Source organism: Natrix helvetica (assembly GCF_964273705.1).
Source record: "Natrix helvetica genome assembly, chromosome: 1".
NCBI classification, from domain to species: Eukaryota; Metazoa; Chordata; class Lepidosauria; order Squamata; family Natricidae; genus Natrix; species Natrix helvetica.
The window spans coordinates 359,839,022-359,866,569 of NC_138548.1; the positions used below are offsets into that span (position 1 = coordinate 359,839,022).

At 45.2% G+C, this 27,548-nt stretch overlaps 1 protein-coding gene across 7 annotated transcripts in view; it reads right to left on the reverse strand.

Annotated features, from left to right (window-relative positions):
- Positions 1–9,295: 9,295 nt before the first annotated feature.
- The window catches only part of LOC309398238 (uncharacterized protein), a 45,398-nt gene continuing 27,145 nt past the window's right edge, over positions 9,296–27,548 (reverse strand). For 2 of the 7 annotated variants that reach the window (XM_081964946.1, XM_081964945.1), the window contains exons 3-4: positions 12,347–12,544; positions 9,296–11,285 (exon numbers count right to left, since the gene is read on the reverse strand). In XM_081964946.1, coding sequence (XP_081821072.1) covers positions 9,876–11,195 — 1,320 coding nt within the window. In that variant the 5' untranslated portion in view covers positions 11,196–11,285; positions 12,347–12,544 and the 3' untranslated portion in view covers positions 9,296–9,875. Of the gene's footprint in view, positions 11,286–12,346; positions 12,545–12,861; positions 13,083–13,746; positions 13,852–17,258; positions 19,358–24,126; positions 24,355–24,790; positions 25,038–25,175; positions 25,422–27,548 lie in introns of those variants that run through there. The other 5 variants (XM_081964944.1, XM_081964947.1, XM_081964948.1 and 2 more) reach the window with 5 other exon arrangements.

Sequence of the window (27,548 nt, forward strand, 5' to 3'; positions counted from 1 at the left end):
AGTGAGTTTTGCCCCATTTTATGATTTTTTGTTGCCAGTGTTGTTCAGTGGGCCACTCGCAGGTGTGAAGTTAGTAACAAGTGAATCTGGCTTCCCCATAGATTTGGCTTGTCAGAAGGTCACCAAAGGGGATCGCATGACCCCAGGACACGGCAACCGTCATAAATATTAACCAATTGCCAAGCATCTGAATTTTGATCACGTTGACCACTGGGATACGGCAACGGTCTTAAGTGTGGAAAATGGTCAGAATTAACTTTTTTCAGTGCTGTTGTAACTTTGAACGCTCACTAAATGAACTGTTATAATTTGAGGACTACCTGTACCATTGCAGAGAAATAGTTGTCCAATCTCTTCTTAAAAACCTCCACTGATGGAGCACCCACAATTTCTGGAGTCAAGTTGTTCCACTGATTAATTTTTCTGTCCGGAAATTTCTCTTCAGTTCTAAGTTGCTTTTCTCCTTGATTAGTTTCCCTTCCTTGCTTCTTGTCCTACCTTCAGGTGCTTTGGAGAATAGCTTGACTCCCTTTTCTTTGTGGCAGTTCCTGAGATATTGGAAGACTGCTTTCATGTCTCTCCTAGTCCTTCTTTTCATTAAACTAAACATAACCAGTTCCAGCAACTGTTCTTCATGTGTTTTAGCCTCCAGTCCCCTCATCATCTTTGTTACTGTTCTCTGCACGCTTTCTAGAGTCTCCACATCTTTTTTATATCATGGTGACCCAACCTGGCTGCAGTATTCCAAGTGTGGCCTTACCAAGGCATTATAAAGTGGTATTAAAATGGTCCTTACCCCACGTTTGATTTTCGCTAGCCTGCTTTAGGTTCCTTTGCTTTTTTTTTTGCTGGAGACGATTTTTGCCAAACTCCATGCCTTAGATTCTCTCGGACAAAAAATGCTGCCCTGTGGGCTACATGGGGATAGATTTGCAGAAATGTCAGGGGTTGCCACAAAGAAGAGGGAGTCAAACTATTCTCCAGGGAACCTGAGGGTAGAACAAGAAGCAATGGGTGGAAACCAATCAAGGAGAGAAGCAACTTAGAACTGATGAGAAACTTCCTGACAGTTAGAACAATTAATCAGTGGAACAGAAGTTGCCTCCAGAAGTTGTGAATGCTCCAACACTGGAAGTCTTTAAGAAGATGTTGGCTAGCCATTTGTCTGGAACGGTATAGGGTTTCCTGCCTAGGCACGGTGTGTGTGCAAGAGAGAGAGAGAGAGAGAGAGAGAGAGAGAGAGAGAGAGAGAGGGAGAGAGAGAGAGAGAGAGAGAGAGAGAGAGAGTCAGAGTCAGAGTCAGAGTCAGAGTCAGAGTCAGAGTCAGAGTCAGAGACACACAGAGAGAAGTGTTGGGAAATGCTTTCTTGCACCAAAATGGGTTAATTCAGAATCTGAATTAGGAATGCTATGTGAATTTAGTGCAGATCTGTTTTTGCTCCCTTTCAAGTGCCTAAAGAGGAGGAAAGTCTAAGCAAAAGACTGGGTGGCTTCAAGGGATGAGGGTGGGGTGAGAGGTTGTGTGAATGAGAGATTAGCCTCCAACTTTTGGAAACTTTGCGATCCAAACCGACAGACAACTTGTTGGTACCATAACAGTTATTGAAAAGAAGAAAACTTGTGCATTTGATGTTCCTATTCTGGGTGATGCTGGAACTGAGGAAAAACAGGGTTTTTTTGGAGGGGGGGGAATGAAATAGTGGGACTTGCAGATAAAAGTTGAATGCTTATGGGAAAAGAAATCCATTTTTATGCCAATTGTGTTTGGGACCTTATGAGGAATAGCACTGACCACAGGATGTCAACCCAGTGTCACCACTGACACTGAGAAATGCAGCCTAAATCCCCAGACTGGAGTCCTCTGCAGCCTTATGTCATTCTCCAAGCCGTCTGTTCCACAATGTTTCCAAGCAACGTATCCCAAAGCATCTCTAAGCATCTCCAGGAACCCCTCAAGTCAAACAGGAACTATGCCAGGAACTCACCCACTTAATTCCCTACCCACTTAAGGCAATCTCTTATTTGGGACCTGTCTGTTTAATGACCCATGAAATTGCTTAATCAGTTTTAACAAATAAGTTTTATTTGCTGCCAATCTCACCATAGGGCTAGGCAGCTTACAATAAAAGAAACAAAAATGAAATGCGTGTAAACTAAAAAGTAAAATAATTGAATAATAAAATAATCAAAGACAAAAGTCCGAAAAGTGCTTTGTCAAAAGGCAACTAGATTTTGTTTTTTTTCCTTGAAGACGTTTCGCTTCTTATCCAAGAAGGTTCTTCAGCTCTGACCAAAGGAGGATGGAAGGATTTATATTTCTTGCAGTCACCTGGTTGTTAGGATTATATATCTGAGATCATCTCTTCCTGAGCATCGTTGAGGCCACTTGGAGGTTTAACTGGGCCCTCAGGGTCATCTGAATAACCCGAGACATTGCTCCTAAAGTTCATCTCAAATCTAGTCCTTTCAATTCAACCTCAGAAGACAGATGTACAATACAATACAATACAATACAATAGTAGAGTTGGAAGGGACCTTGGAGGTCTTCTAGTCCAACCCCCTGCCTAGGCAGGAAACCCTATACCGTTTCAGACAAATGGCTATCCAACATCTTCTTAAAGACTTCCAATGTTGGGGCATTCACAACTTCTGGAGGCAACTTCTGTTCCACTGATTAATTGTTCTAACTGTCAGGAAGTTTCTCCTCAGTTCTAAGTTGCTTCTCTCCTTGATTAGTTTCCACCCATTGCTTCTTGTTCTACCCTCAGGTGCCTTGGAGAATAGCTTGACTCCCTCTTCTTTGTGGCAACCCCTGAGATATTGGAACACTGCTATCATGTCTCCCTTAGTCCTTCTTTTCATTAAACTAGACACACCCAGTTCCTGCAACCGTTCTTCATATGTTTTAGCCTCCAGTCCCCTAATCATCTTTGTTGCTCTTCTCTGCACTCTTTCTAGAGTCTCCACATCTTTTCTACATCATGGCGACCAGAACTGAACGTTGAATGTGTCCAGCAAGGGAGGATGGAGTCAAAAGAGTTAAGGTGGCAGCTGTTTTAAAGGGCATCACGTACACAACTAAAAAGCAGGACTTTGACTGCATAGTATGTCACAATCTGACTGCCTTCTTGACTTTTTTGAGCTTCCAGTCCAAGCCCTGAAAACAGTCCTCTTAATTATTTTGAAGAATAAATTTATTCACAGATCAAACTAAGAAATGTAATACAGCTATGTATGAGTGTGTGTGAATATACTGTATGTGTGTACATATGAAAAAAACAAGGTGAAAAAGAAAACTAAATTCCTCAAAAAAGGATAGTAGAAAAAGGAAACTTTCCCTCTTCATCCCTACCCAGCATATTCAACATCAACACTTTATCTCTAAATGAACCATTAGATGCATCTTCGTTCCACCCCTCACTCCATTTTCTGCTCTCTAAATCTAAAGTTCTCCTTATTGGTGAACAAAGATCTAATAAAAAATAATATACCTGGGTGCCCTGACTTATGACAGAAGCTACTTATGACTGGAAATCCATTCCCACTTATAGGTCAAGGACTTCCTATACTCTGCAAAAACATTGTATTTACTCCTTACTCTCATAACTCTTGTGTAATCACTCTGGTAAGTGACTAATGTGGCTTAGCGAACAAAATATTCTCACTCTCCCAAAATTTATCCACTTTGGATTGTTTACTATAGGATATTAAAGGTTAATTGACTAAGAAAAACATTTTCCCCCAACCAAACAATTGTAGAATTTCCCTTCTGTCGCCGTGAAGCTCCTGGTGAACGGTAAGGTGTGGCTTTTGGGGAAAAAAATGTTTCCCACATTGTTCACAACTAAAGAGATTTATTTCTGCTATGGACTTTCTGATGCATTGTTAGCTGGGATTGACAACGAACAATATTCTCACACTTTGCACCCTTGTGAGCCCACTCTCCTGTGTGGATTCTGGTGGGCCTGTGAAATGCTGAAGATTGGACAAAACATTTCCCACACTCCAGAAATTTTATGATCTTTCTTCAGTGTGTATTCGTTGATGCATCGAAAGTTTATCTTTCTTAGAAAAACATTTATCACACTCTGAGCATTTGAGGTTTCTCTCCTGTATGGATTTGGCTGTGAACTCTAAGGGAAGATGAACGAGCAAATACTCTCCCACAGACTAAACATTTGTATTCCCCCCCCCCCCGTGTGAATTTTCACATGTCTTCTAAAGGCTGATGTGGTACGATAAAACCTTCCAGATTTGTTACATTGATGCGGCTTCTCCCCTGTGTGGGTTTTATGATGTGTGCAAAGGTATTTATTTCGAGCAAAACATTTTCCACATTCTACACATCTGTATGGTTTCTCTCCTGTGTGGAGCCTCTGATGGCTTCAAAGTTTACATTTTTCGGGAGAAGCATTTCCCGCATTTGTAGGGTTTCTCCCCTGTGTGGATTCTCTGATGAATTTGAAGCACTCCTGGGGAAATAAAACTTTTCTCGCACTCCCCACATTTATAGGGTAGTTCTTCTTTGTGCCATTCCTGGTGTCTCTGAAGTAAAGGGCTTTCATAGGGTCTCTCTCCAGTGTGGAGTCTCTGATGTCGCATCAGGCTTGATTTCTAGGTCAAACACTTCCCACATTTGAGGCACACTTCCTTAATCTCCCCTCTGTGTATTTTCTCATGACTCTGAAAACATGTTCTCCGAGTGAAACATTTTCCACACTCAAAGCATTTGTAAGATTTTATTCCTGCATGAATCTTCTCAAGGACCCAAAGACTTGAGTTCTGAGAAAAGCTCTTCCCACATTCCCAGCACTTGTAAGGTTTATCCCCCGTGTGAATCCTCTCGTGCTTTCTGAGAATGGCTTTTTCACAGAAGAAATTCCCACATTCTAGACATTGATAAGATTTCTCTCCAGTGTGGATCTTCTGATGTGCAAGATTTGACTTTAGACAAAAGCACAAGTCATATTGACACATTTATAGAGTTTTGACTTGGAGGGGCTTCTTAGAGCTTTGGCCTCTTTTCCAGAGAAGGATTTCTCACCCTCCAAACTTTGACTGGATCCAAGTCCCACATGGACCTTCCTGTGGGTCAAAAGGAGGGACTTGCAAGCAAAGGATTTCCCACACTCATGGGTTCCTTTTTGGTTTTTTGGAGCACTGCTTATGTCTGCAGGGGGATTCAAGAGCTTCCCATACTTCCCAGAAACTGTTGCCTTGCTCCGATTTTCTATTATTGGTTGATAGTTAGCTTGCAGGTCCTGCTGGTGGAACAACAAAGTAGATGAGCATAGTATTTCCTTTTGAGAAATGTAGAGAATCACAAAATCTTAAAAGCACCACCTGGGTTAAGGCATTTGGAAATATATTTACAATTATGTAAGTCAGCCTCCTGGCCATCAGCTTGTTCTGGTACCTGATAACAATACCAGCCTCAAAACCTTCTTAGAACTTGTACTTTGTAAAACATCCATCAACAAAGAGATGCCACATCGAAGTAACATCAGGCAAAAAAAAAAGAGGAAAATATTGTTTTTTAGGGTTTCTACCCAGCTTTGGAAAGCAGAGTGTGAAGGAATGGAAAGTTTCCCTTCCACCTTCGATTGAGGTGCGGACCATCGCCCCTCCTTGTTAGCATATTTCAGATAAGAAATAAAAACCGATAACATGTTGTAATTAAAAACAAACTTTAATATGAAAATAAAACAAAACAAATCTATCTAATTGTTACATTCTGGCAAGAGCTCTGTTGCCCACCTCCTTGGCAGACGAACAGAAGATCAGAAGTCTCTGGAATGTGTGAGCAGGCGCAGTACATCACTTGCTGATAAGGCCTATGACCTGCGCAGTAAATTTTCAGCACGGCTAGCAAACAATTAACGTAGTGACACAGAAGAAAACTAAACATTAGCATTAAAAAAGCTAGTTTATTCCTCTTCTTTTAGATTAAGTAGAAAGAAAAAAGATCTGACATAATATCAATAGTATTTAGATTTATATATCGCTTCATAGTGCTTTACAGCCCTCTCTAAGCAGTTTACAGAGTCAGCAAATTGCCCCCAACAATCTGGGTCCTCATTTTACCCACCTCGGAAGGATGGAAGGCTGAGTCAACCTTGAGCCTGGTGAGATTTGAACTGCCGAACTACAGCTAGCAGTCAGCTGAAGTAGCCTGCAGTATTGCCCTCTAACCAATGTGCCACCTTGGTTCTGTTACAATAGCACTGTTCCAATATTGGAGGGGCTGCCACAAGGAAGAGGGGGGGAATGTCAACCTATTCTGCAAAGGCCCTGAAGGCAGGACAAGAAGCAATCTAACCTCTAAGGTGCATTTCAAAGTGCTGGTGACAACATTCAACCCCAAATCAACTGAACTCTGAGGCACAAACGGTTCTTTAAAATACACAGAGTGAATCTAAAATAACAGCAAACTTTTACAGATATGTATGTATGTATATGTGTATATGTATGTATCTATGTACGCACGTACGTACATGATGGAAGCTACCAAACGTGGGATCCAAAAAAAGAACTCAAAAGGCTTCAGTTTCTTTGTTGGTTTTTCGGAGTGCTGTTTGTGTCTGACGGGAGATTCCAGATTTTCCGAGGCTCCATGCTTTCTGGGGGCTGCTGCCTTGGGCTGAATTTCTACTATCTGTTTGCAGTTGTCTTGCAAGTAAACGTTTGTTCACAATCTTTTATCCGCTGTTAGAAGGAGAAAGGAGGGGAAAAAAGTACTTCCTTTTCAGAAATGTAGAGTCACTGGGGACAATAAGGAGAGGAGGATGGTAGGGAGAGGAAGAGAAGGAGAGAGGATAGGTAGGGGAAGAGGAAGAGTAGGAGAAAGGGAAGGGAAGAAGGAATGGAAAGGAGAGGAGGAAGGATAGTAGAGAAGGGAGGGAGGGAGAAAAGAAAGGGAAAATAAGGTGGTATTACAACAGGAGGAATGGTAAACAAAGCAACCCAAACGGTATACCTATATTATAACCTATAAAATGGAATAACAAATGTATAAGAAGGATAAATGTAAAGAAGAAAAATAATTATGTGAATGTATACTTAAAGTGGTATGTAAGAGAAAGAGCCAATGTGAAAAAAGCAAAAAAAAAATCCCTCCAAAAAAGATAGTAGGTAAAAGAAACTTCCCCTCCTCATCCTCAGCCAGCATATTCAACAGCAACGCTTTATCCCTAAATGAACCACGAGATGCATCTTCCTTCTACCCTTCATCCCATTTTCTGCTCTCTAAATCTTCAGTTCTGCTTACTGATCAACAAAGGTCCATTAAGAATGAACAAAAGTACCTGGGTGCCTTGACTGTAACAACGTATGACCGGAAATCCATTCCCACTTGTGGTCATAAGTCAAGGACCTCCTGTACTCTGCAAAACTTTAATAATAATAATAATAATAATAATAATAATAATAATAATAATAATAATAATAATAATAATAATGCTTAGAAACAACTGGCATTAGTAAAAATATTACATCTTTCACTGAAAAGGCGATGAAACAATGGAGAACTGAGTTGGCAGTAGGGAATGAGAACTACGGAATGGTTAATATCAAGCGAGGAATTTTCCAGGGTGATTCACTTTCACCTCTTCTCTTCATCATCGCGATGATCCCACTATCAGTAATCTTAAAAAAAATGAAATTAGGCTACCAAACAGCCAAAAAAGCTGAAAAAATTCCACATTTATTATATATGGATGATTTGAAACTCCATGGAAAGTCAGAAATAGAAATCCAATCACTGACAAACACAGTCCGAGTATTCAGCACCGATATTTCAATGCAGTTTGGCATGGAAAAATGCGCCACTGTATCCATAAAAAGGGGCAAAATCACTACATGTGAGGGAATTGAAATGCCCAATGGCCAACTAATTAAATGCAACAAAAATGAAGCCTACAAATACTTAGGCATTTTGCAGTTGGATAACATCAAACACGGAGAAGTAAAAACTATTGTCAGGAGAGAGTACACCAACAGAGTTAGGAAAATTTTGAAATCTAAATTAAATGGTGGAAATACAATCAAGGCCATAAATACCTGGGCAATACCAGTTATAAGATACACAGCTGGTATAGTTAACTGGACACAAGCTGATTTGGACACTTTGGACCGAAAAACCAGGAAACTAATGACAATGCACTACAGTTTACATCCACGCAGTGACACTGATAGACTATACCTGCCCCGAAAATCAGGTGGCAGAGGATTATTACAAGTGAAGCAAATAGTTGAAGAAGAAAAACATGCACTGGCAGATTATTTAAAAGAAAGTCAAGAACATCTATTAATCGAAGTAAAGAACAAAAATCTATTGAAGGCCCAACAGACGAAACAAGAATACAGAAAAGATGTGATAAAATCAAGAATGGAGAGTTGGCAGAACAAAGCATTACATGGCCAATTTCTGGAAAAAATAAAGATAAAGTGGACAGTAAAAAAACTTGGTTATGGTTAACAACAGGTACATTAAAGAAAGAAACAGAGTCACTAATCCTGGCTGCGCAAGAACAAGCTATCCGCACAAATGCCATTAAGGTCAAAATCGAAAAATCCTCTGATGATGCCAAATGCAGACTCTGCAAAGAAGTTGATGAAACTGTTGACCACATACTCAGCTGCTGTAAAAAAATCGCGCAGACTGACTATAAAATGCGGCACAATTCAGTAGCACAAATGATCCACTGGAATTTGTGCAAAAATTATAATATTAAAACAACAACAAACTGGTGGGAACATAAGCCTGAAAAAGTCACCGAAAATCAGATGGTCAAGATCCTGTGGGATTTTCGTATACAAACAGACAAAATACTAGCGCATAACACACCAGACATCACACTGGTTGAGAAAAAGAAGGTTACAATCATAGACATCGCAATACCAGGTGATAGCAGGATTGAGGAGAAGGAACATGAAAAAGTCGCGAAATACCAGGACTTAAAAATTGAAATCCAACGATTATGGCACAAACCAGCAGTGGTAATTCCAGTGGTAATCGGCACACTGGGTGCTATTCCAAAAGCACTGGGATTACATTTAAAACAGTTAAAACTTGACAAAATCACCATCAGTCAAATGCAAAAGGCCGCACTGCTTGGATCTGCACGTATATTAAGAAAATACGTTACGACGTCCTAGGCCCCTGGGTGGGGCCCGACTAGTAATCAATGCCAAATCCGGCGAATCAACTGGCCGCTGTGATACAATCGAATAATAATAATAATAATAATAATTTATTAAATTTCTAGACTGCCCCCTCTCCCCAGAGGGACTCGGGGCGGTGTACAGGAATAAATTTAAAACATACAAACAATCATACACATAGGTAAAAATCAAATTAAACAACCCCTGTACAATTTATAAAAATTAAAAAACAGACCTTAAAACCAATCTTAAAAATTTAGAAATAGAAATGAGGTGGGATAGGTGGAATTAGGCCAAGCCAGCTAGCTGGAATATGTGGGTTTTAAGTTTCTTAAGTTTTAAGTTTACATCCTTACACACTCCTAACTCTTTTGTATAATCACTCTGTTACTAATGCTGCTTTGTCAACAAAACATCCTCACATTCGCAACGCTTACACCGTTTTGCCACATTGCGTACTCTCTGATGAGATTTGAATTTGCTTCAGTAGAAAAAAAACATTCTCCCCACACCAAAACGTTTAGGATTTCCCTTCTGTCACTGTGTGATGTTTCTGCTGAATTAGAAGATTCACAGACTGGATTGGATTGAATGGGGGGGAAAACATGTTTTTCATATTGTTCACAACTAAACAGGTTTATCTCCGGTATGGACTTTCTGGTGCATTTTGATTTACAATGAAAAGGTTTCAAACCCTCCGCAGACTTGTGTGGCTACTCTCCTGTGTGAAGTCTGGTGTGCATGCGAATTGCTGAAGATCGGGCAAAACATTTCCCACACTCCAGACATTTATACGGTTTCTCTCCAGTGTGGATTCGCTGATGCATCACAAGAGAATCTTTCCGAGCAAAACATTTATCGCACTCTGAGCATTTATGGGGTTTCTCTCCTGTATGGATTCGGCTGTGACGTCTAAGGTGAGATGAATGAGCAAATGTTCTCCCACAGTCCAAACATTTGTAGTTCTTTTCGTCGGTGTGAATTTTCATATGACTTTTAAGGGCTGATGAGGTACAATAGAATTGTCCACATTCGGTGCATTGATATGGCTTCTCCCCTGTGTGGGTTTTATGATGTCTCCAAAGGACTCTCTTATCAGCAAAGCATTTTCCGCATTCTCCGCATCTGTATGGCTTCTCTCCTGTGTGGAGCCTCTGATGCCCTTTGAGTTGCTGTTTTTGGGGGAAGCATTTCCCACACTCCCCACATTTGTAGGGTTTCTCCCCTGTGTGGATTCTCTGATGAATTTGAAGCACTCCTGGCGAAATAAAACTTTTCCCACACTCCCCACATTCATAGGGTTTCTCCTCTTTGTGCCCCTTCTGGTGTCTCCGAAGTTCATAAGAATACATAAATTGTCTCTCACATTCTGGGCATTCATAGGGTCTCTCTCCAGTGTGACGTCTCTGATGTCGCAGCAGGGTTGATTTCAAGGTAAAACTTTTCCCGCATTCGAGGCACTTTTCGTTTTTCTCCCCTGTGTGTGTTTTCCAATGACTCCGAAGAGATGAACTCTCAGTGAAACATTTTCCACACTCAAAGCATTTGTGAGGTTTGATTCCCGCGTGGATCTTCTCATGGGACCAAAGATTTGAATTCCGGGAAAAGCTCTTCCCACATTCCCAACACTTGTAAGGCTTCTCCCCTGTGTGGATTCTCTCGTGGTTTCTGAGATGGTCTTTTTCATGGAAACGTTTCCCACATTCCAGGCATTGATAAGGTTTCTCTCCAGTGTGGATTTTCTGATGTTTAAAAAGGTTTGAGTTTTGACTAAAGCACAAGTCACATTCCTCACATTTATAGGGTTTTAGTGTTGGGGGGCTCCTGAGATCTTTGGAGTTTGTTCCAGAGAAGGACTTCTCACTTTCCAATCTTTGACTGGATCCACTTCCCACATGGATCTTCCTGTGGGTCAAAAGGAGGGACTGGAGAGCAAAGGATTTCCCACACTCTGAGCATTCATGGGTTCTTTCGTGGTTTTTCGGAGTGTTGCTTGCATCTGATGGGAGATTCCAGATTTTCCCAGGCTCCATGCTTTGTGGCAGCTCCTGCCTTAGGCTGAATTTCTACTATCTGTTGGCAGTTGTCTTGCAAGTAAACGTTTGTTCACAATCTTTTATCCTCTGTTAGAAAGAGAAGGAGAAAAAAAGTATTTCCTTTTCAGAAATGTTGAGAGTCACAAAATCCCCAGTAAAGGATCCTCAATAATTGAGTTTAAATAGAGGTTTAAGGACAAGGCATAAGCGCTTCAGCTTACTAAACTGTATCCCCAAGGGCATTATGGGACAAGGCACAAAGAGTCTGCACGTATCATGGCTAAAAATGCATCCCTCAAACAAGACGCAGTTTGGGCTGAGAGAACATTTCCCCTTGGAGGGATAGGATGAAGGCTGGAGAGGGGCAGCCCCACCCCAAGCTGAGTCCCCAGGAAGCCTCTTTCGGCTTCAGGGCTGCATCCACCCAGCCGTTGCAGCTCCCCCACTCTGTGGCCTTCCCTCCAGGGTCCACCTCCAAATAGATCAAGAGTGGCTACTTACAACAAGTATCAAATAAATAAATCACACCCTCACTCGGCACTTTAGCAGCTGAATCCAATTCACTGCATCACTCTTTTGTCAAATTAAGATTAAAATAATTAACAGGCTTATTCTCCAGAGCAAGATTTGTTTACTCAACTTTAGAGTTAGGATTAAGGGGTCACTTGTTACTCCTCTGAGTCAAGACTGACCTCATTGCAACGGGGAGGAGAGGGTTTGGATGACAGAAAAGGTTTAAATTATTTGAGTGGAGTTCCTGTTTCCTTCATACCAAGAAATCCTCTTTTTCTGAGCTCAGTCTAAAAGGCCAACAATGAAATCCTTTGTTGTAATGCTAATGTTTACTTTCTTTCTGCTTCAAAAACACGGGCCGAATTTCTAAGCTTTATATTTTCCTCGTTTTGCACAGAAGAGGCTGGGATGGGTCAGCCCCTGTCAGCTTCAGGGGTGCATACAGCCAGCTGTTGGGAGTCCCCCACTCCGTGACTTTCCACCCAGAGGCCACCTCTAACCTGATTGAGTGGCTTCTTCAACAAATATTAAAGGAATGACGTCTTCACACCTTGGCAGAATTTAATTGCATTGTTGTTTTGTCAAATAAAGATTTAAAAAACGCTCATTGTTCATACTAAGATTTATTTACTCGCCTTCAAAGTTAGAGCTCAGAGGTCTCTGGGTCACTAGTTACCCACTGAGTCAAGGCAGGGATGACCCTCACTGCCGACCGGTTTGATTCCTCCTTAATGGATTGGTCCTTTGTGCAGGAAGCTGCTTCTCCAACCGGGCCACGATTTCCAAATTCTCTAGAGGCGAATCCCGGCCAAAGGTTCAAGGAGAGAATCAACCTAGAAATAAGGAGAAATGTTCTGACAGTGAGAACAATCAGCCAATGGAACAATTTTCCTTCAGAGGTTGTGGGAACTTCATCACTGGAAGCTTTCAAGAAGAGACCGGACTGCCATCTCTCAGAAATGGTGTAGTAGGCTCTCCTGCTTTGCCAGGGGAGGGGGGTTGGACTAGATGACCTACCAGGTCCCTTCCAACTCTGTTAGCAACAGCACTCAGACTTATATATCACTTCACAGCGCTTTACAGCCCTCTCTAAGCAGTTTACAGAGTTACCCTATTGCCCCCAAACAATCTGGGTCCTCATTTTACCCACCTCGGGAAGGATGGAAGGCTGAGTCAACCTGGAGCCTGATGAGATTCAAACTGCCAAATTGCAGGCAACTGGCAGGCAGCAGAAGTAGCTGACTATACTCCACCCTAACCACTGCACCACCCTGACTCTGAATGTGTTAAATGTAAATCTGTTTTGGGGTCTCAATCCAAGAACGCCCCCATCTCCTCTGTGGGGTTCACGGCCACCTCCTCACTGGCCTCCTGCAAAGAGAAACGACAAAGGCTCCGATGGCGACCGTGACACTGAAGATAAACCTCTAAGTGACCTGGAAGAGGGAGGAGGAGACGGAATCCTTTGTTGAGGCTGCAAAATAATGGAGAGGGAAAATCTTGATGGGCCAACATGGAGAGGAACCAACAAGGCAAAGTCCAAGAGGGACCAATGCAGATCTGTGGGTGGGAAAAACTCCAGGGAAGATGAGAGAGATCAGGTGGGGAAGAGCAGCTGGGAAAAGAGCTGGTTTTGCAAGGCCACGAAGAGCCCAGGCGGGCCTTTCTTTCAAAGCCTATTGACAGCTATGGAAGGGGGCCTTGGGGGCACCAGCTTCTTCCAGTCAGTAGCTGCTTTCCAAGACCAGCCTCAAAACTCCCTTTGGGAAACGCCCACCAAGAAGCGGCTGCACCACCACGCCCCCTCCTGGCCAAATAGGGGAAAATACTGAATTGAAACCAAATTTGCCAGGCTTTTTAAAACGGAAGCAAAGATTAGCAGAAAAACAAAGGATTTCGTGGTTCGCCTTTTAAGCGGATCCCGAAGAAAAAGGATCTTTCTTTGCAAACAAGCCGAAAAGCGGGATCCGCAGCTCCCTTCCTCCTGCCGAGGGGGAAATCTCCTGGCTGGAGGCCGGAGGGAGAGAAGCCTTACCTGCCCCAGAGGGTCCCAGGAGCCTCTCTCGAGGGATCCCAGCGCCGATCCTCCAAGGAAGAAGCGGGACACGCGGAGGGAAGCGGAGATCCAGCAAAGGAGTGGATGCAGAGGGGGCGTGGCTTCGCTTCTCCTGTCGGGCTTCGCCCCCGCCCTGAAGCCCCGCCCCTTGGCCGCCTCCTCCCTTTTCCCCCTCCGCCTTTCACCCCCAATCTCCCCTCCCAGCCAGGACCACGTGCTCCGAAGCTGCCTCTGATCCTCCGGTGGGTGTCCGTGTCCAGCGTTCCTCTGACCATGGACAGAGTGTCCCGTTCTGCACGCTGGAAGCGGGGCTGCCTCTCCTCCTTCGGTGTGTTTGTGTGTTGTTTTAATGAGCCCAAACACTCCCCCCCCCCCATTTTTCCCTCTTCGGGAACTCCGCTCAAAGTCCCAGTAACTTCTAGCAGCAACACAAGAGTTGACTTTTTCCTGCCCTCCGAAAGACTTGATGGCTGTTTCCTCCTAAGTGGATTAGAAAGCTTTCATTTCCCCCCCAGGAGCTTTTCATTCAGTGACCGTCGCATCTCACAGTCATCTGCAACAGCAGCTAGGGCAGAGGCTACGGGATCACCCTCCACCCTGAGAAATAGGGGGGTGTCTCTGAGCGAAGGGGGGGTTCTGCAGAGTCTCACATGCTTGGGTGGGTCAGCTGCCAATCACCAGAACCCTTGGGGGGGGTGTCAGGACAGAGGAGAGTTTGGGGGAGCAGCCCAGCTCTCAAGCTTCTTCCCATGGAGGCAACAGAAGAGGGAAAGAAGCCTGAAAATACTGCTCAGCCCTTGCAAAATGGGAATGGTTTTGTTTTCTTTATTTTTATTTATATACGCCTTTCTTATTTTTAGAAATAACTTGCTCACTTTAGCAAGAAGCCACTGAAGAACGGGAGACAAACCACTATAATTAACCCAGATTGTGATGGTTACAAACTGCCAGGAAGTGGGACTTTTCTGGAGCAGGCCCTGCCCTGCCCTGCCCTGCCCTGGGAAGACCCTTTCCTGGGGGATTCTGCAGGTCCCCCACCCTTCTGGCCTTCCGGGAAAGCTGTAGGGACTGTGTCCCCCCCCCCCGCCCCCCAGTTTCTGGGACAGGATAAGGCTGGGACTGCAGGATTAGAGACTGCGGCGTCTGTGATTCAGGTTTTTGGGTTGGTTTTTCTCTTGGCTTTATTTTCGTTGTGTTTCACAAGAGTGGCGGCCATAGAATGAAACGGATGTCTTCCCAACAAGGCAAATCATTCGCTCTGCTGGGTGATATTGGTGGTTTCTAAATTAGGTAATAAATGCAAATCAGTACCCTGAACTTATGGTCCTCTGCCCATCATGGACCTCCGTCATAAAGTACCTTTTTTTGGGGGGGGGGGGGGGCTCTCTTGTACCTTCAAAGGGTCTCAGGTTGATGTCTGCCTGTGGTGAACCCCCATGGCTGCCTCTGCCCTCCAGCTGTGCCTGATGAGCTCTGGGCTGAAAGGGGGAACGACCCAAACTCAGCCTCTCCCACTTAAGCTGAGAAGGGAAGGAAGGACAGAGAATCCCACACAGGAGGGGCCACAAGTAATAAAACTCTGGCAGGTGCATTTCCTTTCCCCCTCTCTCCCCCAAAAGGCAAACTGGACTTTCTTGGGTATTTTTTTCCCTTGAAAACGTTTCACTTCTCATCTAAGAAGCTTCTTCAGTTCTGACTGACTGGTAGGAGGAGAAAGGATCTGTCTTGTGTCTCAAAGGAGAAGCCCATCAGGAGGAGATGTCCATCTGCACCTGAAAAGACCTGGGAGGCTCTTTCTGGGACAGCCACGTCCGCCTTCTGGACAGAGAGGAGCCCTGGATGGAGAGAGGGGCCAAAGCGGCCATCTTTGCCAACATCAGCAGCCCTCCCACAACAGAGGGGGGTGGAAAGGAAACCCCCCACCTCCTACGGTCTACAACAGGGTCCTTTCAGCAGCCTCAGGAAGGCTCCACACCCTTTGCACCCTGATTCAGAACTAAATGACTGCAAGGAATATCAATCCTTCCATCCTCCACCATCCAATGGGATGAGAAGGGAAGCGTTTTCAAGGAAAAAAACCCCAAGAAAGTCCAGTTTCCTTTTGGAAAAGCATCTTAGGGACAACCATGACCTGGAGGATGGAGGCTCTCCATACAGACCCCTGGCTCCACTTTCCCCTTTCGAAATCTCAGCAGACACAGCCTGGACTGAAGGGGGCCTTAAAAGACCTTAAGGGGGCATCTAGTCCACCCCACCCCACCCTGACACAGAGAAAGGGAGATTCGGGTTGAGACACATGGGGGTGGGGGACGTGTTAGGCAGACTGCTGGACCAGTTGAGCATCTACCTGCCTTTTTCCACCCTGGGAAGGTGGAGGAAGTCCATCAGGAAGTGCCTTTCCTTCCCCTCATTTTCCTTCCCCCTCCAAGGGTGGATCTCACAGGGACCTACAGTTCACCATCTCTCCTTTAGGGGGCGTTTTCCGGTAGCCTCTTGGGTCAGGAGAAGTATGGCTCCACCATAGCCACTGGGAACCATGGTCCCCGGACTTCCTCCTCCTCCTCCCCGCAGCCCATTTCCTGATCCAGTGGAGGTCCGAGAGCCACTTCCTCAGCCCGTTTTGGCTGCACAAATATGGCACAATCTGACTGCCATCTTGTCTGTTTTGAGCCTCCCAGTGCAGCTCCTGAAAAAGGCCCTCTTGGTTATTTTGAACAGGGGTCCTCAAACTTTTTAAACAGGGGGCCAATTCACCGTCCCTCAAACTGTTGGGGAGGGGGGTCTGGCCGGGTGGGCCTGGCCAGGTGGCCATGTGACTGGGTGGCCAATTTAACAGCCCCTTGAACAACGCGCAAACTTTAATTTGTTTTGCTCCTGGGGGTGTTTTTGTTTGCATGTTGCTCTTTTGGTTGACTTTTCTTTTTACCAGACTGTTTTTTCAGTTGTTTAGAAGTCTAGAGGTCCACTTCAGGAGACTTCAGTTTTGCAGCAATTCTTCTCAGCCCCAAGGAGTTTGAGAAATCTCTCTCTCTGTTTCTTTCTCTCTATCTCTCTCTGTCTCCCTCCCTTTCTCTCCCCCTTTCTCTCTTTCTTTTACTCTCTCCTCTCTCTCGCTTTCTATTTCTTGCTTTCTGTCTCTCTTTCTCTCCCTCTCTTCCCTCTCTTCCTCCCTCCCTCTGTCTCTCTATCTATCTTCTGCAGGCAGAGGTGGTGAAAAACAAGCCATTTTTGCCTGTTTTTTTAACCTCCTGGGACGTTTGTGTCCACCATTTTTCACACACACCCCACCTCCAGAAGCATTCTGCAGACCAAAATTGTTGGCCTTAGCTTTCAGTTCCAGCCTGCGGGGCTCCCGAAGGTAAGTCCTGCGCTCGGGCGAAGGGTAAGTGGGGGCGGTGTGGGCGGGGGCCACCTTGTGGTCCTGGGTGGGCCAGATTAATGGCTTCAGTGGGCCGCATGTGGCCCGTGGGCCGTAGTTTGAGGACCCGTGATTTTGAGCAATACTTTTATTAAGGATTATATGCCCCGAAAGTAAGTTAATACAAATATTTGTTTGTGAATATATGAAAAAGGGGAAAAAATCCCTCCAAAAAAGATAAGAAAAAATAGGAAAACGAAAACTTTCCCTCTTCATCCTCAGCCAGCAGATTCAACATCAAAACTTTTATCACTAAATAAACAAGAAATTCATTCCGCTCTTCACCCCATTTTCCCCTCTCTAAATTTTCAGTTCTCCCCATTGATCAACAAAGCCTAGTAAAAATTAACAGAAAAACCTGGTTCCTTGACTTACGACTGTAGCAACTTATGACCAGAAATCCATTCCAACTTGTGGTCATATGTCAAGGACGTCCTGTACTCTGCAAAACATTAAATCTACTCCCCACATACTTATGACTCTTTTGTGTAATCACTCCAGTAAGTTACTAATTCCGCTTTGAGAGCAAAATATTCTCTCACTCCCAGCATTTACACTCTTTTGCCTCACTGTGAACTCTCTGAGGTTCCTTTGCTTCTGTAGGAAAAACATTTGCTCACACCAAATAATGGTAGGATTTCCCTTCTGTCACTGTGTGAAGTTCCTGGTAAACATTAGGATGGGTTGGAATAAAGGATTTCCAAACTTGTTCACAACTAAACAGATTTATCTCTGCTTTGGATTTTCTGGAGCTTTTTCAGCTTTGATTTACTATGAAAAGGTTTCTCACCCTCTGTGTGGTTGTCAGGCTACTCTCCTGCGTGATTTCGGGTGTGCACGCGAAGTGTTGAAGGATGGACAAAACATTTCCCACACTCCAGACATTTATACGGTTTCTCTCCAGTGTGGATTCGCTGATGCATCACAAGAGAATCTTTCCGTGGAAAACTTTTATCACATTCTGAGCATTTATGGGGCTTCTCTCCTGTATGGATTCGGCTGTGACTTATTAAGTTACATGAATGAGTAAATGCTCTCCCACAGTCAAAACATTTGTAGTTTTTTTCCCCTGTGTGAGTTTTCACATGACTTTTAAGGGCTGATGAGGTACTATAAAATCTTCCACAGTCGTTGCATTGATATGGCTTCTCCCCTGTGTGGGTTCTATGATGACCCCGAAGGCCTCGCATGTCTACAAAGCATTTTCCACATATTGCGCATCTGTATGGCTTCTCTCCTGTGTGGAACCTCTGATGCTTTCCAAGATGTTGTTTTTGGGAAAAGCATTTCCCACACTCCCCACATTTGTAGGGCTTCTCCCCCGTGTGGATTCTCTGATGAATCTGAACTTGGGTTGGTGAAATAAAACTTTTCCCACACTCCCCACATCTATGGGGTAGGTCCCCTTGGTGCCTCTTCTGGTGTGTCTGAAGTTCATAAGAATACACAAATCGTTTCTCACATTCTGGGCATTCATAGGGTCTCTCTCCAGTGTGACGTCTCTGATGTTGCACCAGGTTTGATTTCAAGGTAAAACTTTTCCCACATTCGAGGCACTTTTCGTTTTTCTCCCCTGTGTGTGTTTTCACATGACTCCGAAGAGCTGAACTCTGGATAAAACATTTCCCACATTCAAGACACTTTTCCTTTTTCTCCCCTGTGTGTGTTTTCACATGACTCCGAAGAGTTGAACTCGTGGTGAAACATTTTCCACAGTCAAAGCATTTGTAAGACTTTATTCCTGCATGGATCTTCTCATGGATCCAAAGACCTGAGTTCCGAGAAAAGCTCTTCCCACATTCCCAACACTTGTAAGGTTTCTCCCCCGTGTGGATTCTCTCGTGGTCTCTGAGAGTGGTTTTTTCACGGAAAAAATTCCCACAATCCAGGCATTGATAAGGTTTCTCTCCAGTGTGGATTTTCTGATGTGTAAGAAGGTTTGACTTTCGTCCAAAGCATAAGTCACATTCCTCACATTTATAGGGTTTTAGTGTTGGGGGGCTCCTCAGATCTTTGGAGTTTTTCGTCCTTGGAGTGCTTCTCGTGTCTGATGGGGGATCCAAGAGATTCCCAGCCTCCATGCTTGCCTTTTGGCTGCTGCCTTGGGCTGAATTTCTGCTATCTGTTGATATTTGCCTTTCAGGTAAATCTTTGGTCACAGCTGTTTTCCTGCTGGTGGAACAAAAGAGATGAGAGCATTATTTCCTTTCGAGAAACAAGGAAAACCACAAAGTTGTTGAGAGCCAGATTCCGACATTTGTAAAGTGCTCAGAGAGTGCTGTAAATCACTACGTATCTAACTTGAAGTGCTATTGCTAATAACAACCGCAAGAGTGAGGGAGGAATTGCAGTTCTTGAGCAAAGCGATTATGTGATGTCTCAAGTAATGACCACTATGCTCAAGAAATGAGTTTGCAGCCCAGTTGTAGTCGTAACTCGAGGACTGGCTATAGGAAACTCAAAAGTCCAAGCAAAAATTTTCACTCAATTGCCGTTTTGTGAAATAAAGATGAAAAACAATTGAAGGCATGTGCCAGGATGAAGTTGCAGGATCCAATCTGGGTCAGTCACCAGGATCATCAGAGGTTTCGTCTTTCAAGCTTTTGGACAGCAAATCCTTGGGGAACTTCCCTTCAGTGGAGTGTGTGCTCTTTTGTGTGTGTGGACCAGTGGTGGTATTCAAAAGTGTTTACTACCGGTTCTGTGGGTATGACTTATTTTGATGCTCATGTGGCATGGCTTGGTGGTCATGTGACTGGGTGGGTGTGGCTTGGTGGTCATGTGACTGGGTGGGCATGGCTTGGTGGTCATGTGACTGGGTGGGCGTGGCTTGGTGGTCATGCTCTCTGAAGGGCAGAAAGGAGTGAATGAGTTAACTTTTGACTTTGACAGCTGATGAGCATCTCTGAACTAAGCCTGCCTGATCTCTATCGGTCAATTTAAAGCTCAGCCTCACATATTTAGTATTTAAGAATTGGACAAATGTAGCGTTTTGCAGTTGGTTTAGAATTAGGCAGGATAAAGTTACCTCCCCAAAAAAAGCAATGGAGCTTGTTAAAATCATGAATTGATACTAACTGTCAAAAACAAATATTAATGTTTGCATCGGTGTCCTTGTAGAAATATACGTGTTTGAGGAGTGTGTTTATGAAAATCTTTTCCCTGTTCAAGGAGACATGTAAGAATTCAAATCCAGGATCAAGGCCAGGAGTTGTTTGAGGTGAGTGTGGCTGGCAGGGCCCTTGCTCACTTGCAACAAGCAGCTGCAGAAGGGGAGACAAACCATTATGAAATGGAGAATTAATCCAGATCTTCACCTTTATGATTTGCCATCCATCGGGACCCAGGAAGTGTGACTTTTCTGTAGCAGCCCCTGTCCTGGGAGAGACCCTTTCCTGGGGGGGGGGATGCTGCAGGGGGCCCCCAACCTTCTGGAAAGCTTTAGGGGGCTGTTTCCCTCCCCAATATCTGGGACAGAGGAAGGCTGGGACTGGAAAATTAAGAGTTTGGTTGTGTTTGTGGGTGTGTCTCAGGTACCTGATTGTTTTGGTCTTCTTGATTTTGGCTTTAGAGTTGTGTGTCCCTTTTCAGAGTTGTGTTTTACAAGACAACTCAGGACACAGAGTCCAATTTCTTGCCTTTATACAATGACCCCCTTTTGCTAATGCCCCAAGGTTTATCAGCCCTTTATGACATCCAGTCCACAATGTACGACATAGATGTTTCCCAATGGAGCAAATAAGCTGACTTGTGAGGTGGGTGGTTTCCATATTTGATACTAAATAAATATAAATAAATAACTGCAGGTGATTCCTCAACTTTCCACCTTAAGTGAGTCCCTGCACATTATGGATCTGGGTCATGAATAGCTTTTGTGGGTGGGGCCCATCGTAACTCTGAAACGGTGCAGCTGGAGGGCAGCCTGAGGTGAGCCCCCATGGCTGCCTCTGCCCTCCAGCTGTGCCTGATGAGCTCTGGGCTGGAAGGGGGGACCGACGCAAACTATGCCTCTCCCACTTGAGCTGAGAAGGGAAGGAAGGACAGAGAATCCCACACAGGAGGGGCCACAAGTAGTGAAACCCACTTTGTGGGCAGGAGGAGCTGAAGGCTGGCAAATGGAGAGGGAGAGGAGAGGAAGAGGGAGAGAAAGAGAGAGAGAGGGAGGGAGGGAGAGAAGGAATTAGCAGTGTGAAACAGGCACACTGGGCTCTTTTCCCTACGTTCAGTTGACCGTCCGTGTCTCCCAGGACTGGACCTTCTTCCCAAGGAGCCTGAAATCCCTAAAGAGAGAGAGCCTCCATCAGACCTGAGGAGCATCCGGGTACCAGGCGCCTCTGGGGAACCAGGTGTCCGGATCAAGGGGCTCACAGGGGGCGGGGAGATGCCAGAGGCCCCACTGAAGTAGCCAATAGGAGTCAATGGCAGATCCCAGATTCTGAGCACATCAACAACTATGTCACAAAGGAACATTTCTATGGGACCAAGAGGGAAGAGACCACTTCCCAAGCAAATCAGCCAGGAAAACATTGTGCTTCGTAGGGCTGGGGAGGAGGTGCCATTTCATGGAGGACGGAGGAGAAGGAGAGAAATAACCACAATTAAAGGAAAATGATGAGATAAAGTGAGTCTCCTTTACTGAAGCTACAAAAACATCACATTAAATTTAGATTATTTGAAGTTATATCTCTATGGAATATACAGTAATTGCTTCCAGATCGATAGAAATAGGCAAGAAAAATATTTAATGTCACAAGATTTATGGATAATAATGAAATATCGCAGTAAGAGACTTAACAATATCCATAAATGGATTTAAGTGTAATCTAAATTTTAAAAAATGAGAAGCTTTATTTAATAAGAAGTTGTGAATGCCCCAACACTGGAAGTCTTTAAGAAGATGTTGGATAGCCATTTGTCTGGAACGGTATAGGGTTTCCTGCCTAGGCAGGGGGTTGGACTAGAAGACCTCCAAGGTCCCTTCCAACTCTACTATTGTATTGTATTAATAATACCCAGGCCAGGGGTGTTTTGACCCACTTTTGTGTTTTTTGAAAAGATTTCAGGATTAAACCTTTTCCAATGCTACAAGAACTTCTAAGGGCCCTCTCTGAGGGGACTCACCAATGCAGGACAACAACTGTCTCATTTCAAGCAACGGATTTTCCACACACCAAACTCTGAGGTGGTTTGTCACCTGGAAAGAAGGTCCGGCCATCCGAGCCCCTGGAGGTTTTCTGGAGGGCATTTTTACCTCCAGACCCAGGTAGACAGTCCAGAAAAATATTTCCCACATAATAATTGCCTTAAAGGAGGGGGGGGTGGGGCCTTCGGCAGTTTCAGCCAACTGCCACTGTCCCCAGGCCTCGGTTTCACCCCAGGGTCACCACTGCCACTGAGAGATGCGCCCTTAATCTCCAGACTGGAGGCCTTTGCAACCTAGCTCCATTTTCCAAGCTGCATTTTCCGTACTGTTTCCAAGAAACGTGTCCCAAAGCATCTCTTAGGTTCCCCCGGAGCCCTGAAGTCGAATGCTGCCTGTGCCTGGGAATCCCCAGGCCTCTCCTGCTCACTTCAGACAACCCCACATTCCTTACCTGGGACTTTGTTTAGCGACATGTGAAATCGCTTAACGACCACAACCACGAATACAACGTTGCAGTCATTGAGCCAAGCTCTCCCGCGACATCTTATTTAATGACCACTTTGCTCAACAACCAAGACTCCAATTGTGGACAAACTGGACATAGGTCCAGGACAAACTACAGGAATTACCCAAAACTAAATGACCTTCTACTGCTGTACAATAAAGAGTATTTTAAGTTACTGCTCCTGTGTATGGTTTGCCAATTGCACAGAGGCAGATAGGACAGCCCTCCAGAGGATCAAGGTCATTGCCCAGAGGATCATTGGTTGACCTCTCCCTTCCTTGGGAGAGCTTTATAGCTCCCTCTGCCTTAACAAAGTTCAAAGCATTCTTAAAGATCCATCTCATCCTGGGCACTCTTTTTTTGTAAACTATTACCATCTGGCAGACGGTACAGGATAATAAAAACAAGACAAATGGGCTGAAAAACAGCTTCTATCCCAGGGCAGTAACTAGATTGAATTCTACTGTATAGTGCAATATTAATACAATATCAGGGGTTTTCAATTGAATTCCATGGAATGCAAAGGGTGTGCGTTTTTGTTTTATTTTTTGATAGTGATAATGTACACTGAAGATGGCATTTAATTTCGTTGGAGGAGGTGCAATGACAATAAACTAAGGCATCACATAAGCAAAAGAGAAGGAAAAAGAGTTCAGGCTAATGTAAAGAACCCATTTCTGATTCTTATCCCTTTTTCCTGCTTCTTCTCACTTTGGATCATAGGAGCCCCATCCCACCATGGCTTCTCAATCGGGGCTTCCTCGTGACACTTTTTGTACATTTTATAAAGTTTTAAAAAGTGGGGAGGGGGATTGGATGAAGGAAGCTATAAACCAAACATCCTGGCATCAGTCCCTGGGAAGATCCTGGAAAACATAATCAAGCATTGGATCTGCCAAAGCCTAGAAACAAACAAAGCTATTATTACAAGCCAACATGGGTTTGTCAAAAACAGACCACGGCAGAAAACCTTATTGCGTTCTTTGACAAAACAATTAAAATTCTGTGTGCATAGAATACATGGACTTCAGTGAGGCATGTGACAAAAGTAGAGCGCTACCTAGTTCTTGGCAGGATAAACAAAATGTGGGATAGGATCACCACCTGATGGATTCGTAACTGGCTGACCAACCGCATTCAACGTATAGTCCTCAATGGAACTACATTATGCCCTCACCCAGCACCTTGGGAGCAAAACCCATTTTTTCTGCATTGCTCATTTGTCAAATAAAGGTTTAAAAAATGGATGCTTGTTCTCCAAACCAAGATTTAACCCAAGTTTTGTTTACTCACTTTTAAAGTTACAATGAAGAGGCCTCTGGACCAAGTCCAGGTATGATCCTCACTGCTGACTGATATTGTTTCTCCTTAATCAATTGGCCCTTTGTGCAAGGAAGCTGCTTCTCCATCCAGGCCACAATTTCCAAATTCTCTGGAACAGAGTCCTGACCAAAGGTTGGTGGATCCCAATCCAGGAACTTTCTCCTTTGTGGGGTTCACAGCCACATCCTCACTGGTCTCCTGCAAAGAGAAATGAAAAAAAAAAGGCTCAGATGCCAACAGTGATATTGAACATAATCTGGAAGTGATCTGGATTCTGGAGGCAAAAATAGGAGTATTGGATCAGGATACAAAATAATGGAGATAAGATTCAAGAAGATCTGAATAAGACAAAAGGAAAGAAACCAGCAGGCTGAAGTCCAATAGGGACCAAAGCATAATTGTACCTAGGAAACCTCAGTGGAAGATGAGAGAGATCAGATGGGGCAGAGCATGTGTGAAAAGGGCTGATCTTTCCTGCTCTTTTTGGAGGCTGCAAGGCAGCCAAGATTCCAGTTAGGCGTCTCACAATCTATGTACAATTGGGTAAGGCAGCCTCCTGCCCATCAGCTTGTTACCTAGCAGCTGCCCACAAGACCCCCCTCAAAACTTCCTTTGTGCTTAGGAAAACACCCACCAAGGAGCGGCTCCTACATCCCAGCCTCTTCTGGGCAAAAGAAGGAAAATCCAAAGTTTAGAAATTCTACCCATCTTTTAAAAGCAGAAGCAAAGTAAAGATTAGCATAAAAACAAAGGATTTGTCGCCTTTCAGAGGAAAGAGCTCAAAGGAAGGGGATCTCTTTTGTGGCTCAAGAAAACACGAGCTCAAGTCAACTAATTTAAACTCCTTTCTTTTCCCCTCCCCGTTGCAAAGAGGTCAGAGGGTGTTAATAACACATTACAAATCCCAGTAAATGTTTTAAAGCGCAATTTACACTTTTTTTAAAAAAAAATGCACTTGCGGGATACGCATGCTCAGAGACCTCTGACGGATCACAGAGAAACCTCCTGAAACAACTTACCCAAAGCTGCTTCCCGGATCCCCCACGGGGAGCCTTGGCCGGGCGAGGAGGAGGAAGATCCAGCCCGGGGACGGAGCCCCCTTTGTCCCCCTGGAGGGAAGGGAGGGATTCGCTCCCTGCAGGCAGCGCCAGAGCCGGATCTCCCCGAGGAAAACCCTGCGAGCCGAAGATCGGGATCCGCAGCTCCCTCCCTCCTGGCGGGGAGAAGATCTCCTGGCTGGAGGGGCGGCCTGGAGGCCGGAGGGAGAGCAGCCCCACCTGCCCGGAACGGGACCTAGGAGCCTCTCCCGAGGGATCCAGCGCCGGGCGAAGGGAAGCAGAGATCCAGCCAATGGGAGGGGAGAGGTGGGGGGCGGGAGTTCCGGCTTCCTCTCGGGCTCCGCCTACTCTTTGAAGCCCCGCCCCTTCTCCTCCCCCTTTCAGCTAGGACCACGTGCTCCGAAATGCTGTGTTTTTGTGTGTGTTTGTGAGAGAGAGAGAGAGAGAGAGAGAGAGAGAGAGAGAGAGAGAGAGAGAGAGAGAGAGAGAGAGAGAGAGAGAGAGAGAGAGAGAGAGAGAGAGAGAGAGAGAGAGAGAGAGATGGAAGCTGAACCTCTGCAGACTCCCCTGAAAGACTTGTGCAAAAAGGCCCCGTAAGAGTTGAAGGGTCCTTGGGACTCCCTAAGGTGTGTGGTTGGTTGCTGCCCTGATGATGTTACCCAGTTGGGGCAATGAGACGTCTCCAGGGAAAGACCGAAGCTCAGAGGCCACCAAGGAAACCCCCCCAATCCCCATTCCCACCCTCAGCTCTTCCCCTTGACTGATTTTGGGGCCTCTGGAGTTCCTGCAGCTGGAGAAGAGGAAGAAGAAAAAGGGGGATCCTGACCCAGAGGAAGAGCAGCCTCGAGGGGAACTCTGTCTCCCCTCCAGTTGGGGGCAGGTCTTCCCTTGCGCTACAGTGGGATCCACTTCTGGGGAATCAGGTGTCCAGATCCAGAGGTTCACAGTTGACCTTCTGTGTGTCCCAGGACTGGACCTTCTTCCCAAGGAGCTTTAAATCCATAAAGAGATTGTCTCGTTTCAAGCAACGGATTTTCCACACTCCAAGCTCTGATGTGGTTTGTCACCCTGAAAGAGGGTCCGGCCATCCGAGCACCTGGAGTTTTTATGGAGGGCATTTTTACCTCCAGATCCAGGTAGACAGTCCAGAAAAATATTCCCCACATAATAACTGCCTTTAAAAGGGGGGGGATGGGGCCTTCAGCAGTTTCAGCCAACTGACACTGTCCCCAGGCCTGGACTTCACCCCAGGGTCACCTTATTCTCCAGTCCGGTGGCTTTTGCAGCTTTGTGCCATTCTCCAAGCCGTGTAGACCAAAGCATCTCAAAGCTTCTCCCCAAAAAAAATCAAATGTGGATGATGCTGGGAGTCCAATGGCCTCCCCTATCCTATAAATTCCCCCTATTTGGATAATTAATATGCCCCGAGCGGGATTCGGGAGCCTTTCCCGAGGGATCCAGCACCGATCCCCCTCGTGCAAAGCGGGACACGCGGAGGAAAGCGGAAATCCAGCCAGGGGGAGGGGGAGGGGCTTCTCCTTTTGGGCTCCGCCCTCTGCCCTGTAGCCCCGCCCCTTGACTGCCTCTTCCCCTTTCCCCCTCCCCCCAATCGCTCCTCCCCACATGCTGCGGAGCTTCCTCAATTCCTGCGACGTGTGTTCGTGTCAAGCGTTCCTCTGACCATGGCAAGAGGGTCCCTTTCTTCACGCTGGAAGTGGGGCTGCCTCTCCTCCTTCAGAGAGAGGGAGATTGTTGTTTTAATGAGCCCAGATATTTTTTTCCTCTTCGGGAAATCCGCTCTAAGTTCCAGTAACTTCCAGCAGCAACACAGAGTTGACTTTTTCCTGCCTGCCGAAAGACTTGATGGCTGTTTCCTCCTAAGTGGATAAGAAAGCTTTCATTTTCCTCCCAGGAGCTTTTCATTCAGTGACCGTCGAATCGCACAGTCATCTGCAACAGCCGCTGGGGCAGAGGTTACGGGATCACCCTCCACCCTGAGAACCTAAATGGGGGGGGATCTCTGAGCGAGGGGGGGGGGTTCTGCAAAGACTCACATTCTTGGGTGGGTCAGCTGCCAATCACCAGAACCCTGGGGGGGGGGGGGTCAGGACAGAGGAGAGTTTGGGGGAGCAGCCCAGCTCTCACGCTTCTTCCCATGGAGGCAACAGAAGAGGGAAAGAAGCCTGAAAATACTGCTCAGCCCCTGCAAAATGGGGATGGTTTTATTTATTTTTTATTTATATCTGTCTTTATTATTTTTACAAATAACTCAAAGAAGGGAACATATCTTCCCCCGCCTATTCTCCTCACAACAACCCTGTGAGGTGGGCTAGG